Below are 22446 nucleotides of genomic sequence, written 5' to 3'. Positions count from 1 at the left end.
TGGTTTCATTCGCGGTATACATGATTACGAAGATATGTTTATTCAATTAAAGGTCTAACGCAGATATATCACAAAGCCATGTAACACGATCAACCAAAGTATTATTAGTACGATTTATTTTTCTATAGCTTCTGCCGTTTTTTTCCTTCTCCAGAAGCGTCGTAACGAAAATTTCAAAAAAAATCAGCACAATTCATCCGCTTATTCGTTGCCAAAAAACTTTATCACGTTCACGAAAAAATACGTTTTACGAAATTATTCGTATAAATTATTGAAATCGACCAAAAATTATTGGAACTTTAAATCCATAATGGATAAATTATTTTCCCGAATTCACTGGTAAACTACATATATGTAGATAAAAATTTCCGTACGCATGCTTCTCTGCAATTTCAAGCCTCGTATAATACAGGAAAAACACAATCTCCACTCTTAGTTAAGATCGAACAAGAATTTTTCTACACTACCGTTGGCTATAATTAATTACAAAACTGATATGATGATTCAACTATGCACATTGCACACGTACTTTCTGTACACTTGATATATATATATATATGTATGTTATATATATATATATATATACATATAATTATTTATATATTAACCTGACCGCAGCTCTGTGATTATCCACGTCGATTTTTCGCAGCTACTTTGATTGTCTTTTGTCACGAATTTTTTCTTCTTCATTTTCTTCCTCGCCACTATCGCAATCCCAATTTAGGAAACCGGAAGTAGCCGAGTGATCGTCAAGAATCCTACCAGCAACATCAAGCATGGTCTGGGGAGGCACGCGCTGCCTTGAACTGCAAAATAAAGTGACACGTTTAATTTATATAAACATTTCAATTCTGTCCAACGTCTTTTTTTTATTCAGAAACTAACGATACGTGGATCGCAAGTTTTTGTCTAATTAGACACGATTTAAGAAGAGACAATACATAATCGCGTTTGAACAACTCGTTTCTGAATTAATGTAGACAAAATTATTCCCTTATTTGAGTACACGATTCTTTTATCTGGGGATAAATAAAGCGTGAAAACATAAATACGAAGAGTAAAATGAAAGAGGAAAATCTGATAACTTGTGAAATCAACGCGGTGTGGTGAATTCGAAGAATTATTTATACAAAGCTGTTGGGCCTCTCCAGCATCAGCACTCCGAATGAAGGATGGGACGCTTCGAATGGTATTGCTGTTCAACTTTTCGAGGTAATTGGAAACAATGGCAGGTCTTGGTGTAGACGAGGCCAATATAATGGGTGAAAAGTGGAATAAAAAGTTCGTCCGTCTACGTGAGCACAACCGCAGAGCTGGGAGACGAAGATACGGAAACGTTGAACGCGTTTATACCCGATGAGAATGCTTCGCTGCTTCCCCCTCAGATTCATCCTTGCATGATGGCAGAGTGAGGCGATTCATGTTTTTCTGCAAGGACTGATAATGTATACGCGTGAAAAATCATTCCAATTTCATTTCCATTGTATGATATGAACGCGACGGCTTGGGAATAATGGAGTTAGGAAAAAATTATGTTTAAAGATTTTTAAACAAATATTCCATTAATATGATGTATTATCTTGTAATTGATCGAAGGAATAAGCGAAATAATAATTTTTGACAAAATGACGGCTTAAGCAAAAAAAAAATCGATCTTTGACAAAAATTTAGGCTTTAAATTGTTTATAAAATGTAAAATATTAATCGGTGAGAAAGTACTTTTGATTAATTACTGAAAAATATACTTAAAAAGCTTTTGTTAAAATTTGAGACCGATCGGTTTAGCCGTTTCCAAGAAATCTTGCTCACCGACTTTAAAAACACAGTTTTGAGAAAAACGCGTTTAAAGTTTCAAAAACATTTTACATGTAATAGAAAATTTTTTTATTTCAATTTACGTCGAGTTGTCAATATTTGCCAGATTGACAAGAAATTTTCTGTGTGTGTGTAATTAAATATATGTATATTACGAAAATAAAATTAAAAATAAACAATCAATATTTTGAAAATTTTAACTGTATATAATCCCTTAATGAACAGAAAATGGGACAAATGATTCAATAGAAAGATCAATAACTTGTGACCGTGTTCGACGTGAATGACGTTCATTTGCCTACGATCGTTACTTTTGTTTATTTCATTACAAGATAGTTTTATCTAGGCGAGGATTTGTCAAATTGTAACATTCGTAGGCTACAAAAACTTCTTTGAAAATGCAAAAGTACACAATATTAGAGATGTGAACGGAAGCTTAGATTGGGCGATGCTTGATCATTTCAAATCGATCAAGATTGTTGAAAATTCAGTCGATTTCTCTGCACAATCACAGCTCATTTCATGCAAACGATTATTCTCTACAAAATTTACCGGAACAGTATTCTTTTTCTTGTTTTTTTATAATGTTTGATTCAATTTTTTGTTGATCATAATCGATATTAGTGTCATATTGTGAAATTGAATAAAAAGTTTTAATACAAAAGTTTGAAATTCTACAAACATATTTTAAATACCGTTACTGAACATTGTCTTACATCTGATCTTTAAAATTGTATATTCAATAAAATCTCAAAAATCTTGTCAATCGATGAATTTGATTTTTGAATCTTAACATGAAATGGAATTCTGGCATCAGTTTACAAGTATGAGGATACTTTTTGAGTATAATTTAACGCTTACTATCTTAAGTGTAGATAGTAACCAAATTCGTAATTCGAGTATAATCTCAAAAAAAAAAAAAAAAAAAAAAAAAATGTATACAAATTAATTTTGCAACAAAATTGGCCAAAGAAATGACGTTATCGCAAATTGAGTAAGTAGATCAATTGAATTTTCAAGTCTTCAGAATGAAACAGTTTGTTACGAACCGAAACGTAGTTAAAATTATAGTCAAAAATGTCGTGCGCATCGAAAAATTTAAACAGATAAAAAATTGTTCTACTACTTGAATTACAAATAATGTTGAACATTATATCGGACCAATGAATATACTTTACAGTATATGCAGATCTGCACAATTTGCGGGCAGAAATGGCATTCAATTTAAAGTTTTGTTTGTATTATTATTTTGAAGAATTTTTCACGTTATTTCAAAACAGTCATGCATAATCAATTTGGTAAATTGCAGGACGAATAGCCGTGGGCCGTACTGTTTCAAAATTCATGGACGAATTTATTATTATAGATTAATACAGCGTTATATCCTGCAACCAACGATTGCCCCATTTTCGGTCATATTTTTCTTGCTAATGCAAATAAAAGAGCAGATCATCGATGACGTGCAAATTTTAAACTTGATTGTGAAATATTAACAATTATTGATCGCATGATTTGCTACAGCGATGTATTTACTAAATGAACAACAAATAACAACGAGCGAACCTCTGAACTAACCCCAAAAACTCAGTTATTGTTCACTTTTAAACCAGGCACAAACCAGGATTCCAAAATCTTTGGTTAAAATATATTTTTTGTTTCAAATCCAATGAGAAAAATTTAGAAAAAAAAAAAAAAAAAAAAAAGATACTGTATTGCAATGCATTTGAATCGTTTCTGTTGGACTGTCTAGTAACGATAAAAAGTAGTTTTTTTGCTTTTTGGAAATGAGTAAAGAGAGCTGTATAATACAGTATATACGTAGCTATCTAACCTGAAAGTGTAGGTATTGAAATTTCTCAGAGAAATTGTAACATTAATTAACCCTCGGGTGAGCAGGGTGTTCTCCTGTTTCAGTATACTCTGATTCTCGTCCGGCGGTTCTCCTAAATCGTATTGTCTATGGCAAATGTATACGCCGTGCCTAATTGCTTCTTAAATTAGACCCAGTATCAGATTGTCTTATTATAAGCGTACGTACAGTTCACTGGCGTAATAACGAAGAAGGTAGAATTGAGAAATATGGTCACAGAGGGTTGGAATTCGTTCATAAATCACACGCGCGGTCGTACTATGGCGTTATAAACAATAATAGCAACAATTAGGGAAAATCAAACGTCCATTAGACTTTATCACGCTCCTCCACCAGACACCATTCAGATGATCTACCGCGGAATTTTTTTTATCTAATTGTTATTTGACTTTGTTGTTATACAGAGAAGAAAGGAAATTTCCAGAGGAATATAAAAAACCGAGAGAGTATTCAAGGATTTCAATGACTCGAGTAATTTCACGCGATTACACACGATCAAGTGTTGACACATGATCTTCAGTGATTTTAACCGATTTTCAAGCGATTTTGACGTGACTGCTTTCCAAAGTGGTTTGGGATTTTAACAAGTGAATACCCTTAATGAAAATGAATGATGACTATTTGAAAATTTAGGCATGAGTTAATGGAGTAATATTGCGAAGTTGCTGCTTAAAAAACTCACACGAGCGGGTAATTATTGCAATTTTTTGGGGTAGGACGGGTTCAGCTACTTATTTAGCCCAGTATTATGAAGGTCTGAGCATTCGGGCAAAGACCGGCTGATGTATACGCCGACGGCTCTGAAGCCGTGAATAAATTTAACCAAATGTCATGAATAAATTTCAGCGTGCAACTAGAGTCTCTTGATTTTGATTAAGCCGTAAAATGTATAACGTATACACCGGGCTGTGAACAACACGTATATATACCATAAACAATATATACATAGACATAAAAACCCACAGCTTAGGTACAACTTATAAGCAGCTGCGAATAAAGTTTATTTCATCGGTGTACGTGAATTAATAATAAATTGGTAGGTAAAGTCTTGATTAGACTGTAACAAAAAAAAAATCGACTATCTTTATTTCTTTCTTAAAATTCAAGTCGAAGATATTGTTACAAGTAAGGAAAAAAGAATTCTGTCAAAGTTTGGGCTCTTTTTATTAATATTCAGAGATGCATAATCGCAATTTTCTATTTTACATTTAAATAAAATGGAAATTTTTTTTGTTTAAACTTTGAAATTTTATAACTCGTTAAGGCATCAGTGTACTGATAAGACCAGAACTTGTTCTCTGTAGGGAATTGAACGCTCTAGAAAAAATGTCTGTTTTTATTTTATGATATATTTACTCTTTCAAAAGTTATTCAAGGTCAATGGTCAACAAAGGACCTTAAATAACTTTTCAAAGAGTAGATTTACCATAAAATGATAAGAGACCTGTTTTGTGAACCATTTAATTTCCCATAAAAATACGTTCTGGTCTTATCAGTACACTGATGCGTTGACGAGTTTGTAAAATTCACAAGTTTAGAAACAACAAAAATTCCTAACTTATTTAAATGGTAAATCGGAAATCGCCGTTATGGACGGTTAAATATTAATATTAAGAGCTCAAACTTTGACAGCATTCGTTTTCCTCATTTGGAAGAATATTTTGACTTGAATTTACAAGAAAAAAACAGTCAATTTGTTTGATACAGTCTAGGCTGAAGGCATTCCGAGATTTTGTTCTGATAATCGTGTGATTTTACGGTGAACATGATGAAATTGTGATTATAAAAATATTTAATGATCTTCAACACTTCCGGATCTGCAAAACTAAACTTTTGTCAAGTTGTGAATATTGCATGATCATTCTGAGCAGAAAGTTGTGCCAGATTTTTAACTCCGTTTAACCCCTTGCATTTGTTTTAAAATTAGAATTTTACCCCCATTTGTTAATTAAATAAAGAATAAATATATCCCATACAACTTTGCCATCAAGAGGATCGTTCCGAAGCTAAATTGACTCGCTTAAGTTTATTTTTAGATCTACACTCCGCAAATCTTGATACAAATATATGTTTCTTTATTGAATAATATGTTTAATTTTTCATTAAAACTTACCGAACACTTGCGTCTTTCGATAATCAATCAGCGGCTCCTTGATTGGAAGACTTGATTGCACTGTTGCCTCACACCTTTATAACAGAGAAGTAGAAGAAGTTGACAGAAAAAGTTTGCGTCAATGTTAGTTTATTTTTAAATATTATCTTATCAGTATGAGGCTTGAATACCGAAGAAAATTAATTTTGTGGAGAAAAAATTCGCGAAGGCATTCGCAGTAATTATCTGCACTTTAAAACTGAAGAAAACTCGTTCATTTCTGTCCATTTTACTGCACCATCATTCAGATTTACTTTTTACAAGATAAATCAGGAATTTCCAATTCTCGGATATAATGATTTATGATGGATACTTTTTCAATCAAAGTTCGTTTTCCCTTTCGCTACGTATCTTGATGTTTCCGAGAGAACGATTTAATCAATTCGAATATTACCTCACGTTTATTTTTCCCTCCGTGAGATGATGTGGTCCAACTTCCAGACGAAGACCCGACACGGACGAAACCAAGCCGTGCTGTTGTATCAGCGCCTCGTAGTCCGAACGTGCCTGAAAAGTGCAAAAAATGTCGATAAAGAAAATGTGGTGAAATTTCATCGGGTAGTTTGGGGATGATTGATCGATTTCAGAAATTGATAATATCGAAAAACAAAAGAATATTAGAGATAGCAAAATTATAACGATTTTTTCCTACGTCCTTTTTCAACGGATCCTCTTTCATAGATCACAGACTAAGCTTGTTCGAACAACTATACATATAGCAGCGTTGCATTCAAATTCCAAAATTTAAGTGAAAACGCCTTTCGTCCTAGCAGCCAGCAACTGCATACAGGAAATTAATGTTCAGCTCATTTCCCCCACATTTCCGCTGTTTTCAATTCGAATTGAAATCAACTTGGTCCTCCCTGCTTATTCCTTCGAGTTAAACGAATATTTCAATTTCATACTGTATACTAGTTTTACTGTACGGTGAATTGATTGTAAAACGATTCTAATTTGTTTTAATTTTAAATTTTTTCAAAAAACTCTACTCAAAGTTGTTTGATTATATAAATTTTAAATCAGTTTCGTAAACGTGTTGTCTCAGGGAGAAAAAATTTCTACTCGTTTTCGACAGTCTGTAAGAATGCGATGATGTCTCAGACTGTTTAACTTTTTCAATTCTTATGTGTTTTATTTTTGTTGAAAGTAGTACTAATTATCTCCTCGTACCTTTTCACCGGAAGTTTAATCAGCCGCTCTGTGTGTATTTACGTGTGTGCGTGGTGTTAATTAAGTCAATTATAACTGTCCAAACGTGACGCCTACGCAGTCAAGCAACAGAAGGTTATAAGTCAGAACATAACTTAGACGGGTACACTTTCGCTGTGTTTCTACTTCTCTCCTGACTTTAATTTACAAGTTTGTCCGAGGTCGAAACTTTCCTGTTATTAGTTTACCGGTCAAAATATAGGCAAGAGTTTACCGAAAGACATTTCACGGCTCAGAAACTCGAGGGTAGAAATAATACATCCACTCAATTACAGATTCAGAATATTGTAGAGGAAAACCAACGATTCAAACTCTGTTTTTGAAGCAGAACTGTGCAGAACTTGATTTCAAATTGCTCATGTTGAATTAAAATTTAGCAAAGTCATGGCTCGATAATACAATCGAGAGAAAGAAGAGGATCTTAAAAAATTGATCGACAAACAATAATGGTTTTGAATTACGAAATAATCTTCTTAAAGTACCTGCTGCTTCTCTGAAGTTTACCTTAATCTTGACTAACGATGTTATACCTCTGAAACAATTACGTTGCGTCTCACCGCGATCAGATTTGGATACAAAATCCATGAGGATTCGTAAAAGACTCGTATACTCCTAATTTCTAATTTCTTTATACAAATACGCTCTATCGAATCTGAATCCTCGATAATATCTTTGTTTAAAGTATTTTTGTGTTGTAAAAAAGGTACGAAAAAATTGCAAAAAATTATGCTTTATGTTCACATTTCTCTAGAAAATACTGATTTTCAATTTTCTTTCAGGGAATTGAGGTTCACATAGAAGAGACATATAAAAAACGTTAATTCCTTGTGTAATTCATTTCAGATAAAAATTGCGGCCTTCAAGATGCAAGCAATCTACGCGGCGGCTGGTATCTCCGTTACTTTTCGGAAAAAATCTTTAAAAATTTCAGAAGTTATTCTCAAATATATGTATAAAATTATCTCACGATATCAATAAATTATATAAATTCTTTATCTATTAAAAAAATTTATGAAAATCACTGCAAAAACTCCGTCTTACACCTGACTCCCCCCTTAAAAAACTACGATTCGCATCAGTTGCAAATTAAAAAAACTACGTTACGGGCTCTCACGCCATGAGAATATTTCCCAACTATATAGATATACGATTAATCGTATGCTAGTGCGAAGTTATTGAAATGAAATATCGGATCAGTGAATTTCAAGCCTGAAACCTGCCGGCAATAATCCCAGGCAAATAGGGCCTGAGTAAAATGAGAAAAAATGAGGGAATAATGAGAAGAAGCAATTAGCAAAATACTGAGGAATATTAATTTCTGGTTTCGTCGGTGACGCACTTTGCCCGATGGATTTTTTTCATTTCGTTCATCATTTTATTTCGTCTTTATCCTCTCGTTAGATGTTTTTAAACTTTCTACATTACTGCGAGGAAATCAGAGTATCAAACGAACCTTGGAACCCAGTTAAGGATATCATTAATTTCAAGCTCTGCTTGCGATTTTACTTGAATCTTTCTCCTTCTCTCTTTTCTTGAGGCGTATCTGTATATTCACGCATTTGCACAACTTGATTAGTATATCTTGAGTCGGATACTATTCGTCTTCCAATTACGATCTTGGATATTAAACATTTTCACAGAGCTGATTTTAGATTGAAAGTCGCGTTATTTTGGTGTGAAGTATAATTATCTATAACGCAGAAAAAGCGTTATAGGTAATATCAATTTTCTTTCGAATGAACTGTTAACTCGAGATGATGACATTCATCGGTATGAATTCTTGAGAATCCGGGAACGTTTGAAATTAATTGACTCGGCAAGAATAAGCGAGGGGAGCAATTTTCCGCGAGGGAATGTATAATAATGGAAGTACGCAGCAGAGTTGGCAAAAAATGTGGGAAAAAAAAGTTTAATTTTTCAGTCTCTCGTTGAGTGAGTGTGAAGCGATTTTATCCCGAGTTACTATCGCGAGTAGCGAGCCGAGGGAGGAGAATTCAAATTTTCCAAAATAGTGAGGCGGGCACAGCATGGCGTCTCTGATACAGCTAATAAGCAATATTGGCTGGAAATTTACCGTTGAAATAGTTTAAGGAATGTTTGAGAAAGTTCACCGCACGAGTTTATCCGATACGGATAAAACTTTGACGCTAAATTTACCAAAGTTCAACCGCAACTTCTGCCAGACTCTTGCTAACCCCAAACGTCGTACTAAAATCTTATCCGCTTCTAAAGACTCGAAATCTGCCGACTCATTGCTCGGTTCGCTCTGAAAGATCAAGAGTTTTCCTATCAATAATTTCGCGGCCTTTACTCAGCCACGAAAATTTGCGTTTACCAAGAACTCAATCTTAGCCTTAGAGACGTAACATGTATCAGTAGGGTAGCGCAAAAAAAAACCAAATATTTTTTTTTTTTCAGTCTCGTGTGATGAAAGGTTAGTTTTTGATGCTTTAAGAGCTCACTCCAAAAGACAGATGTAAAAAAAATTTTAAGAGGTCGCTGAAAATATTTAAAAATGTCAAAAATCGTCAAAAAATTAAATTGAGAAAATCATATTTTCAATATTTTGTTTGATTTTTAATCCATGTCGTGGTTTATTTTTATCGACTTTTTTTTACTAAATGAGAGAAAAAAAAATTAGTGAAGTTTTAATATGAATATTAAAAGGTCGCTCGAAAAAATCTAAAGAAATGCACCAACAAATTACAAAAATTATGAGCGACCTTTCGAAATTCAAATTTTGAACTGGAACTTTCGGAAACTTATTTTTTCCGATCTATAAAATTACACCGTAACGAGAAAAAAAATTTAAAAAAAAAAATCGATTTTGACGATTTCTGACGTTTTAAAAAATGTGAAGCGACCTCTTAAAATTTTTTTTTGAGCTGTCCTTTGGAGTGTGCTCTTAAAACATCAAAAACTAACATTTGATCACACGAGACTCAAAAAAAAATAGTCGGTTTTTTTTCGACACCCTAATGTATCAGTTTTTTCCTCTTGTCCATAGGTATGTATATTCAAGAAAATTCTTTTATTTCTCGAATTATTCACTTGACATTGATTCACTCTTGATGTAATGGATTAATGTCAAGTCTAATAATTCATTGAAAAATTTTGCATTTTTTTGCAGAAAAATTTTTTTTCTTCCTTCACTAAATATTCCGAGAATAAATCTTGTCATATTAATTTCTTCATGATTATTATAAACTTTCTACTGAAATCCACCAGTGTTGTCACACCTTTGAGTGAGGGGGAGGATTGGTAGCCTGACAAATTGTGACTTCAAGGGTCGGAGGGTCTGACGTAGAGTGATGTCACGTTTTGCGTGCTAGTCGCACGTGAAACTTGTCTCCATTCTGAAATGAGAAATCAATGTACGACGTTTCAATTTTTTATAGCTGACCCAATTCTCAATTATTTCAAGAATCACCTCAATTCAATTCTGTTTTGTCAATCTTCCGAATTTAGAAATTCAGTGTCTGATTATTGATTGATTCAATAACACTTCGAATACAAAAACTAGTTTGTACCTATAAGCCTTGAACGTATGACTCCGTGAATCTCGATTTATTCCGAATTATGTGCAATAAACATTGAATATCGTTACACGTGAGCTTAATATTTCATACTTTTATTCATCCAAATACAGCATCATAATTATACTTCCATTGTTTTTTTTCATAAAAATATATTGAACGTAAATTCGGGTGTAACTGTAATGAAAGTGCTTAGAAATTAATTGCATTGCTAAAGGGTATATTTTCGAATGTTGAAGTGAAATTGATATTAGAAAGGGGAGGGGGGGGGGGTTCTGGATATCGGTATAAAATTACTTCTGAATGGCCCCTGAAACGGCTGACACATGAAAATTCATCAATCAATGTTATCTATTGAATAAAGTTTACAAAATTGCAACAATAACTGATGATGGTAATTCTTAAACAAAATTGTCGGCCTACAATAAGAAAATTATCAACAACAGTAATGTTAACGGAAAAAATTCTGAACAGTATTGCAATGTCTTGATCAATGAAGACCTTGTGCAATTGTGCTATGACAAAAATATTGCTTTGGTATGTAATATTTAAATAACAAGTTTGGTATGCAGGCTGTCACGGAATGCGAATTTTTGTTTGAGGTAAATGAAATTAGTCAAAGGTTAATATACGGACTAGAATTAATTGTTAATATAGTCTGGATCTTTGATGAATTTCCACGCGAGCCAAGTTGCTCTGTCATTCGGTATTCAAAGAATTGTTCATATTTCGTTTAATGACCAAGAAGCCTGGAGACGTTCAAATTTTAATTGCGAGGGATGAAAAGTTGGGCCGACTAGTAAACTTCGAGAAAAAAATTGTGAAAGGTTGAATTCTTCAGTATGATTGAGAATGAAGGAAACTCTAGAACGCAGCCAACCGCGTCTCTGCAGCCTCTCGACGCGTTCAGGTTGGAATTGTTAGACCTGACTGTGGTTCTGGGAATCCCGAGGCTCGGACCGGCATCATTCTACGTCGAGCAAAAATCCCCTGAAAAGCAACCATCCGTCAAGCCGCACTCACTTGAATTTCTTTGACCGCCCACACGTCCATCTCGTATGCAAGACCAAGATGTTTGAACTTTCGAAAATTGATTTCATTTCATTTCCCGTCAGTACCCGCACACACACACACACACACACACACACATACACATACTCACAAGACCCACGCGAGTCAAAGTAACAATTCGGTTGAACTTTATCGTCAGCTGATCTGAACAATCGAAGGATTTCTTTCATGCTCAGTGACTATACAGAAAATTTAAACCCCGAGGAGAAGTTTTCGAACAGGCTTAGATAAGTCCATGATTTTTTTCAACCATCAGGTATTGGACTTATAGGCCATGTCCCATGATCAGGCCTGTCTTACCGCCTCGTTAGGTACACATCAGGTCACCTGATCAGGGCCTGACCAGAAGTGTAACGTACCGTTTTACCGAGTTCAGGTACGATGGTCCAACCCTGATCAGAATCGGTTCAGGACTTCATCAAGACTTGGGCAAAGATTCTTCAGATTTAGTGATTTTCGGAATAACGTAGCAAATCATTTAGTTTAAGGCTACCAAAAATGAGTAGCTGCTATCTGTAGGTGGATATTTACAAGTATAATAATCTACAAAATAATAATTCGTACGATATTGCAGGTAGATGGCCACCCTTTGTTACAAGTCATGTGACACTTTTGTAGTGAGAACGTTAAGGACTTCCATGACACCTGGTGGCCACTCGCGGTACGTTCAACGTGTCATGTTCAGTCGAGACACATCAAGCTCACCTTAGTAAAGGATGCCTGATGACAACCTGACCAGGACCACATCAGGTGTGCCTAATCAGGCTGTCCCCATAAAATTTGTACTCGGAATGTGGATGGAGTTCACCTAGTGCTGGACTCTCTAATATGTGAATCTCGATCGCCAGATTCTCTTCAGAGGCTGATGCAGCCCTCTGAAGTTGGCGTGTCTGGTTGATATTAGGATGAGGCTGTTCGTAACGAGCCTTGTTATTCGGCGATATTGACGTCCGCAAAACGAGTGGGAAGGGAGCCGGGATCAGTTGAATTATTTGGATGTAATATGATTTATAGTAATTAAATAAGGAGCCCCGGACGGAAAATTCAATTACGTCGGCGTGCCTTGCTGCAGCCTTATGCAGGGGTGAAAGGGGCGAACGATTAACGGGCCACGCTATGCCTGAATACAAATTTACGTGAAACCGGTATGAAGTTCACTTTGACAAATGGGGAAAGAGATTTTTTTCAAAATCTCATGTATACTTTTAAGTTTACGATTAAAAAATTGCTTATATATTAACAAATCATTGCTTCTCGAGAGATTCACTCGGTGGTTGAAGTTGTTTTGTGAGGTCCAAAGTCGATCGTTAACATGGTTCAAATGTTTGGCTTTGTCATCGATTCTGTGAACCAGAGAAACAATTTGCGACGATCTTTTTTTTGCCAATGTTTCTAATAAAAATGTTGGAGCGTCGAACCAAATTGCGATTTCATCTGGGATATTAGCCTTATATATGAATGTAGAAATTCGAATACAATTTCTGGGATTTCGTCGAGTGAAACAACGATTGAATTATGGAAAAATCATTATTGGAATCTTTCCGATACTTTCATTTCAACAGAGTTTAAAAATTTGTTTCAGCTAATTTTTACTAAAGTTATGAACTCTTATACCACAAAGTATATATTTCTAATTTCAATCACAACGATAAAATAAAAAGCCACCTCATCTATCGAAGGACATTTTGTCCTCCCCTCGAGGTGCCATTTATGACGATGATCGCTCTCTCCGAAATACTTATTCTGATTTTTCATCATTTTCAACGAGTGAATCCAACACAGAAAAAATGTCATCCACGAGGCAGAAGCAAATCGATGAGTAAAATAAAAGCAATAAATAAAATACAGGTAAGATGAGCGTGTGAAATTGAAGGAAATTAAATAAAATCGTAGAATAATTTCGTTTATAGGTATGAAATGAGATAAGATGATGGGCAGGGGGAGGACGGTGGGGTGGGAGGGGGGTCGTGTTATTTAAAAATTCTCAGCAGCAAATCCGAGTTTAATAAGACGCAGCGTCGTCAGAATATTTAATAATCTCACAGCAATCAGTTTGAACCCCATCTCTTCTTCATCCTCGTCATCTTCGTCGTCTGATTCAAGTTGACGAGTGACTCTTTTCAATTCGCTTAAGAATTTACTAACTGACACGCCCCTAACGTCATTAAGAGTAAGGAGACAAGGTTATATTGCAGGACCCTAGGAGTCTATTCCAACGAGCGTGCGAGCCATGGAAAAGAGGGTGGAAATATTCTGGACCACTGAAAGTGCCGGTATGGTTGATGAACCAAAGCTCGGTCCCAATTAGCGCGTAGAAGCCGGGAAAACGTGGCGAGTTTAGGTTCACGTAGCAAATTTATGAAGGAGATAGTTTAAATCGGCTTAAAAATTAAGGAGAAAATTCTTATCATCCATAATTTTCTTCGAGGTTCTTTGATCTCTGATTAATTTTGAGAAAAGGTGTATAAGTTGGTATATGTACAGATCAGCTAAGTGAAATATTCTATAATTGTGTAAAATTTTTTGGCAATTAGTTGGAGACCCTTGTAACAGCTTTAGTAATAATATTCTCAGGACCAATGCCAGAACCGGTTAAAAGATTAGCAATCAGGTAGCTCCGAGACATATTTTAATTGTGTCCTTCCGTCGTCGGGCTCCTTCAGATATCCGACAGCTAGGCTATTTTCGACCCCTCAACGAAGCTCGACAAGTGGCCCCTGAAGTAATCGTCGATCGTGCGTAAGGATGGATGCAGGATAAGAAAGAATGGAGGAAAGAAAGAAGTCGAGGCACCCACGCCTCATTAAGGCCCGCAGAATCGATCTGATCAAAAAACGCCGAGACGAAAAGAGCCCTCGTCGCTCCGGCTGCTGGATGAAAGTTAATTGTAATCTCTCGGACCGAGGACGCAACGAGAGAATAGAACCAGAAGCGGCCAGTGTATGGGTGCAGCTTTTTCATCGGCGAAAAGACACGTCTCGTGGTATTCAATCATCTACGGCACATCTGGTGAAAGGTGGCGCTAATAAAAATCTGCGATCCCGTCATCAACCGTTTGTTTGATGGAAGAAAAAAAGTTTGGCACCTTTTCCAGAGCTTCACATGGAGACGTACGACAACCGTGACGTTTCATAATTTCATCGAGAATTAAAATAACGGATGAACAAAGTCAATGACGATGTGTTGATTGATGTGGTTAAACGAGATTGGTGAGACGCCTTTACTCGATATAAAACTGATTGTGAGTTACGTAATACACACACCCGTGATTAATGATCCTGAGAGATATATTCCCGGACAATGAAGACTAACGGTTGGTACACCACATTGTTAAGAGCCCCTTATGTGACTTTGAAATTCTTCTTCCATTCAACGCATGTAAGGAACATGCGTAGGATGGGAAATGTCAAGTTCAAAGTTTAGTTTAAGGTATTTGAATAGACGAATTCAGTGTTTATACCCACGTAATACCCAAATCTTGAGTTATCTGAGCAATAGCATATTTTGCTTTTATCTCTGTCAACAATGTTCAATTCACAAGTTAAACAAGCTGTGTAACATTGTTACGTTCAAAATAAGTACCATCTTCGGTTCAGGGTACACGTCACTTTTTCATTCTGAGTGTGGTATTCACTAAGGATGAAAACGCTGAAGCTTGAATGCACGGTTGAGAGCGATGATGGAAAAAAGGTTGGCTTTACTGGTGTTCTGCTTAGTGAAACATTTGCAAGTTGCTAGCAACACTTGTGTAATTCACTCAGTCGAAGCCCTTTTCATGTAATCATCTACATGCGGAGGAGTGGAGTGAAGAGTACTTAATAAAAATGGACGTACAAAAAAATGTCAAATTGCATTCTATTCATCAATTGAATAGTGCTGAAGAGGATGACGTGATTAGCCAAAAGCATCTTCTTCCCAAGGTAGATACTGAAGCCGAGAAACCGTTAAGTATTAGTTCATAAAAAAATTCCACATCAGAGTAAATTAATCCTTTAAAGATCAATGGGTCACTAATTAACTTTGTAGTGACTCATGAACTTCAAACGCTATTCAAATATTCTCACGTCATAAGTCCAGGCTTTCTACCGGTGTAGTCCTCTAAAGTACATGAATATAGCTATTTTTACCGTTAAGATTCTAATTCTATGCGTAGGAACACCTTGAAACTGAATACCTATATATCTGAGGAATAAAATTTTATCTTAAAATGCGACCGAAAAAGACGCTAGCTCTCAAATTAGAATTTTAGTTCTTTCAAAAATAGGGTGTCAACACTTCGATCATCTTTTATTTATTTTTTCAATTAAAGCAGTAGCTCATACGGATGGTAAAGCTAGAGTTATTGATACCTTTGGATTGAACTTTCCATCTTAATCTGACGACATGTTTGAGAAGTTTCATATGAAGTGTACAGAGTCTTCCAGAATAAAGTATTCCTAAGTAGTGTTATATTTTCTTCTCGAAATAACGATGCGTAATTCAAACAAATAACACAATTTATTCAAATAAATAATAAAAAAGGCAATAATCGCTAATAAAGTTTTTACTCTGAAAAGGATTTGTAGTTTGACATTATCAGAGGAAAGAGATATTGAGGAACACATAAACACATTGCTGAACTTGAATGATCAACTGAAGGTATTCGGCGACACTTTGAAAATAGAAATGGTACTGGCAACTGTTTTATGCAATCTATTTGAATACAATAATGCTCTTATCATTGCTCTAGGGAGTAGAATTTCAGAAGATCCCACTTTAGAATTAGTGAAACGGTAACTCATAGACGAGCACAAGAGGCGTAAAGAAGATGAAAAAAATTTTCGACGAAAAGCTATTCAAGTTCCAGTGGCAAGATGAGATCCAAAATACAGATTAGAATTCTACACAAGGAAACTCTTTCTTCTAAAATAAAGCAGATCACATGAAAAACAATTACGGGATATGCAAATTATAGAAGATATGAAGAAAGCTCAAGCGACTTCAGTAATTTATATGAGTTAAAGAAAACTGAAGTCATATCTAGTTTGTTGCAGCTAGCGAATGGTGCGTAAGTGACAAGGTAAAGGTGGTAAACTAAGATGACGCCTACGTAAGTGATATCAAATCAACTAAATTCCAGTACCATGATTAAATAACGAAAATCAAGCAATCATTGTAACTGTAAAAGGTATTATTTATGTCTACGATGGGCACCAATTTATGGTCAAAGAGAATATTAGTCGAGAAAGGTTCACAGATTTTCTTTGTTTTTGGAGCATCAAGAATAGTATTACAGTAAACATAAACTTATTCTCCTCAATAAAATTTGGTGGATATGCGGAAAATTCGAAAGCATATTGACTCTTGAATGAAAATACTGACTACGTCACGATCAGCAGAGACTTTAAAGGATTGTTAAACATAATAATGAGCACGAGAATATTGAAGTGAAACCAGAAAATGAGTTTCAATATATTTGAATAATGAAGATAAAGAAGGTGAAAATGAAGGAGCTGAAGACGAAAAAGCTGAACAACGAGAGAAACAAACAGAAGATCAAAAAACGAAGGAGTACCATCAGAAAGGTAGAACAGTGCAGAAAATTTAGCATCCTTAAATCAGGTAAATCCTAGAAACTGCAAGGAATCAACTACGAGAGAAAAAAAAGATCGACAACGATGAACAAACCTGAACTTGCGACATCAATTATTTGCAATACTTGCTTTAATGGTTCAATTTTCAAAGTCTATAGAGCGTTCGTAAAATACTGTTTCATCAAACAATGCGGAAAGGAAACCTTCTAGATAACTTTTCTTCTCATCTTATCTTATACTATGATCTTATACTATTTGTCTGCTTCTCAAATCGAAGTTTCCTATGCAGATGTTGCAAAAACTAGCTTATCGTAGATGCTCGAATAGATAATATCTGACTCGAGTGTCGAGCCGAGACGAGTACAGAACTTGTATTGGACCATGCTAAGAATTCAAACTCATCGGAAATAACCTACTTTTCGTACTCATGGCACAATATAGTGTAGAGGGCCTTCAAGTGGTAGAGAAGCAAACTAATGGAGCATTAGCGAGACTGCATGGCAGAAGTCCTGATTACGTAGTAATCTCCCTTACTATAACAAAGAAGGAGCGTTTATGTTTGATATCGATGACCTCAAGAACTACCATACCGATTATAATAAACTTTGATAGAAGCCTCTGCAATATCTCTGGATAGCTATACGAGGTATAAACTGCAGTTATCTCATCAAGCAGCCGAAAAAACGGAGTGGAGAATAATATTCGACAGCTTAGGGATAGTTGAAGAGGTTTTGTGGTGAGTAGAGCTCAGTTCTGGAAGCTGCTGAATAAAAAAGGGGCTAACATCTTCGATTCGTTGCGTCAGTTGCTACTTCATGGAAGTCGATTGTGCATCAAAGTCGAAGAACGTAATTTTAAGCACCTCTTGTAACGACTGGCTTCTGTCTTAAATAAAGTTTGAAAGTATTAGTACTTTGGTTTGAAATTTTCAAATTCGAAAGCGTTAAGACCCGCATCAGCAGCTGAGTGACCACATGTTCCGTGGATCAATTTACTCAGTTAGATATCTTCTAGTACGTCCTTAAATTTCTGGACTTAGTTCCGAGACATGATGTGCAAAATCGTTACTTCGAACTATCTGCTATCCATATCTATATCAAAAATCTTATGAATATGATCCTATAACATACTAGATATCATGGACAAATGAAACTGCTGATCCTGGAAAGCTGCTTGGTAGTTGGTAGACTCAACATACATGCATAGATCGGGGAAAGTCGAATTCAATTAGAATATTATCAGTCCAGCAGGTGTATCGAGTTGATCCAGTTCTACCGACACATTTTCCAGGCCACTGCAGCCACTTCTACACCTACGTAATGGGGGATAGACAGACGAGGGAATTAAAAATTGCGAGACCGAGAATGGTCGATAAAAGGTTTCTCTACGCCGCGGTGTGACTCAATCCTCTCCACTTTCGTCGCTAAGGAAGAGCTGAGCGGATCGGAGATAGGGCGCGAGAGCGGAGAGGATTTGCTGCTTGTAAAATCTATTTTATCGGAAGTGTGCAGCTCGGTGGTTCACTGAGCGCTCGATCAATTTTATCGACAGGTTCAACCGCATCGTCGACCTTATCGCGTCCCAATATTCTCAGGAAGACGGCACCCTCCGTACACCCGCATACAGATACACAGGGTGTTTTCAAAGCACCCACGTGTCCGTTCACTTCGTGTTACTCGCCCCCTGCCGAAGCGAGCTTATCGGCGAATATCGCGATAACAGTTTCCGCGACAACAAACGAAAACCCGTATTGTTACCCGCGTTCTACGCGACCACGTCTTCCACTTTTTCCCAGTTCTCCCCCAGTCTTGTACAAGATACTAAGTATTATTATTTAAATGAAAATAAGATTGTTGGTATGAAAATCCATCTGGATACAATAAAAAGTATTTCATCTTTCAATTATTTTTACGGCATGGGCATTGAAAAGTCCACTTTTTGTGGCAGTTTTCGGTCCGTAAAGCGACGCTTTATACGGCAGTGAACAAAGTTGCAGAATAAAGTCTTTATTCCGCAGTTTTGATGCGCAGTTCGAAGTGCGCATCCCAAACTGCCGAATAAAGTAGCTTCGTCGAACAGATCGCGACATAACCTCACTCTTCGTTTTGCTTTTCAATGCCCATAGCGTAAAAAATATTGTATGTGGCATGCCCGTAAACCGTTTTTTGGCTCGGATAATTTCAGTACTCGCTTCCAGCTCGCTTCCGACTCGCCTACAGCTCGTCCTGAAATTTTTATCCTTGCCAAAAAAACAGACGGCTTACGAGCATGCCACATAAATAGCTATTCTATGAGAGATAATACCAACCTCATTCTCATCTACATAATCAAAAAGATAACGACAAAAACGAGAGATTCTTCATATCACTAAGAAAAAAACATTGTTGATAAATAAATGATTTTCTGGGATCACCTCGGTGATCTGGTTTTTTTGAAACAGTCAATGATTTCGTGTTTAGATAGATTGAATTTTGAAGCCTGTACAGCGTGGATCAGGTGCCCAATTTTCGAACAGTGCGGTGAAACAACGTTGGCGCATGCGCACAACTGATGTACTCAATTTCACACTCCAGGGCTTTACTTAGCGCATGCGCCCTTTGGACTAACTCGATTTTACGCGCTGTATCACCGAGCAAAAGTTACTTTACCCCAATTTTACGCGCTGTCAGTGGCACCTTTGTTGCTTTCCAAATCAAACTTTCGTTCGCAAACGTTGGAAAGAATAGCATAAACTCAACACTCACCTTTGCGGCTGACATTGCGAATTTCACACAATATACTATTCTACGCCAGCAGCTAACAAGAATATGTTTCGCTCAAATAATTTGTTTCTTTTTTTCGTTCTGTGTATGAAATTGACTTTAAATAGTAAACAGTTGATCTTATCTTTATATGAAAAAAATATGAATTTGAATAGCAGATTTATGTAGACGAATATGACCATCTCTGCTTTTCAACTTGTATCATTGTGATCCATGAGATAAAAGATGAGGTGAATATATTTGAGATTGTTATCTTGACTAATATTGTATAGATAACCTACGAAACTGATCATCACTCTACTAAGGTTAACGAAAAATTAAAACAGCAAAGATTTTCGAAGAAATGCAAGGTGTGGTGAAGCATAGACCAAAAAAATTACCGGAACGCCGTTGATAAACCACTTGAGCCTTGCTGGTGGGAATGATTTGCTACTCGTACAATTTAGCGCCAGGATATCCCCGCTGGCATACACTTTTTCCTCCCCAGTGATCTGCGGATCCTCTTGAGGAAGCGCTGTAACAAGGAAATGCACTGGTTAACACCTTGCGATGTAGGTTAGAAATTCCTGGTTCCAAGCTTCGACCCCAAATACTTGTCTGGGAAATAGAAGTCAGTGGGGAATCTCTCTCCACTTTACCTTAGTATTTTAATATTTTCATCAGATCAAAAAGCGAATAAATTCTTATAACAACTTTTATAGCGCCTATTTGGCAATTCTTTTACGATAGACCAGCCATCATTGTGTTTCAGACTGAGTACATCACGAACAAATACTATCACTGAAACAGACTACCAGCTATTCGATAGTGAATCAGATATGTTCTTGTGTGAGGTCACGTTGTAGATTGAAATACTTAGATGAACCTAAGCAGAGTCATTTCTAGAACATACATTTTAGAATTCAAATTTAATAACGTTCAACGTCAAGTAGTCGAATATCCGGTGTTGGAATTTTTTCCAGTGTATTATGATGCCAGTGATTAGGTGCTTTGAATCGCAATATAATCAAACAATGGTAGACCAAATTCAGTTGATCCAAGGGCTTTAGTCTAGAGTTTCACTGTTAATCACTAAAGTACTCAAAAACAGGAGTCTTTACCTCTTGTAAAAGAAAAATTGATTGATCGTGAAAATTTCACTTATCGTTCAGTGCAATGTCTTCTAATGGATTTTATACTCACAAATAACTTCCATATGGCCATCGCCATGGACAGAATTGAAGCTCGGTGCCTCCGCGCTCACTTCACACCTGTAGAGTCCACTCGTGCGTAAGCTTACGTGCTTCAAGAAGACCTGCTGGCTGCCGGACATGCGTTCCTGTAACAAATAATTGGATTCTTGAGCAAATTTGAAGTGGTTGAGATATTGGTTCCACTGGTGTGAAACGATAAAGTTTTGTGAACAATTACGCAGTTGGCCGGAACGATTAGGAATCGCGCGAAGGGTTTTGTGTCTTGAAGCTTCTGTTCAGGCTACATGTGTCCAATTTCATGGACAAAGAAGTCTTGTCAATCCTGAGTTGGTGGATTGAAAAGCACCAGAGAATGAATCTACTTATTTATCCATTTACTTTTAGTTGGCTTCGCAGGGAATAAAATTTGTACTAGTTTAAAAATGCCCGCGACTGTCTTTATATTGACTTTATTTGCTTGAAAAACTGATTCCATTCACACGCAGGTTGGTTTTTGAACTTTTTTCTACATGTTTGTAAGTATGGATTTGGAATTGGAATAAAATTCGCGTACACTTGATAAAACCTTGCGAATTTTGTTAAACTTGATTGAATTTCTGCGATTATCTGTCAACGTAGATGAAAATAAATGTTTTTCTAGAAAGTAAGTGCGAAGCGATATTTTAAAGGTATGATGAAAAAACGCACCGTGATCATACTTGAATTCGTACTCAGACTTGGGCACTAAATTATACATTTGTATCGGGATCAACGGTATGCCTGAACGAAATGCAATTAGGTACAATTTCACCACAACGGAATATACTGCGTGCCCTTTAGGAGAAAATCGAATAAATAATTCTCGCAGTTAAGCCATGGAAATTATTCACCGGAGTAATTTGTCTCGTTTGGAAATAAAGAGAATAATTTGGAATGTCTCGCCACCTTCTACCGTGCTACAAAGTAACGTCGTCGTTGAAAGCATGTGAAAAAGCCTCAAACTCCATGCATCCGCAAAATGGATCTCGTCGTGATAATTTTTGACACTTGATATCAAGATTCATATACTGGAAATAGAATGCAAACGTGATTTCGTAGTTCTACCGTAATTACGAGATCGATTAACTACTGGTTGGCAAATGCAGTACCACAGGCAAAACAAACACTGGGGTAACGAAATCTTTTTTTTTGTACACCTTGATGAGATCGATCAATTTTTTATAACTTGCGTACGTTGTTGACCATCACGTGACTCTCATGGAGCCTTCAGAGAAGGTAACTATTTG

At 36.2% G+C, this 22446-nt stretch overlaps 1 protein-coding gene across 1 annotated transcript in view; it reads right to left on the bottom strand.

Annotated features, from left to right (window-relative positions):
* Positions 1 to 365: 365 nt before the first annotated feature.
* LOC124405666 overlaps positions 366 to 22446 on the bottom strand; it is a 91814-nt gene continuing 69733 nt past the window's right edge. Inside the window, exons 4-8 of the mRNA XM_046880756.1 lie at positions 21171 to 21306; positions 20369 to 20502; positions 6232 to 6344; positions 5799 to 5872; positions 366 to 806 (exon numbers count right to left, since the gene is read on the bottom strand). Coding sequence (XP_046736712.1) covers positions 721 to 806; positions 5799 to 5872; positions 6232 to 6344; positions 20369 to 20502; positions 21171 to 21306 — 543 coding nt within the window. The 3' untranslated portion in view covers positions 366 to 720. The remainder of the gene's footprint in view (positions 807 to 5798; positions 5873 to 6231; positions 6345 to 20368; positions 20503 to 21170; positions 21307 to 22446) is intronic.

The sequence above is a fragment of the Diprion similis genome, chromosome 4 (assembly GCF_021155765.1).
Source record: "Diprion similis isolate iyDipSimi1 chromosome 4, iyDipSimi1.1, whole genome shotgun sequence".
Classification (NCBI taxonomy): Eukaryota; Metazoa; Arthropoda; class Insecta; order Hymenoptera; family Diprionidae; genus Diprion; species Diprion similis.
Note: the sequence above shows the minus strand (reverse complement) of the source record. Positions and strands in the feature narration are given on the sequence as shown.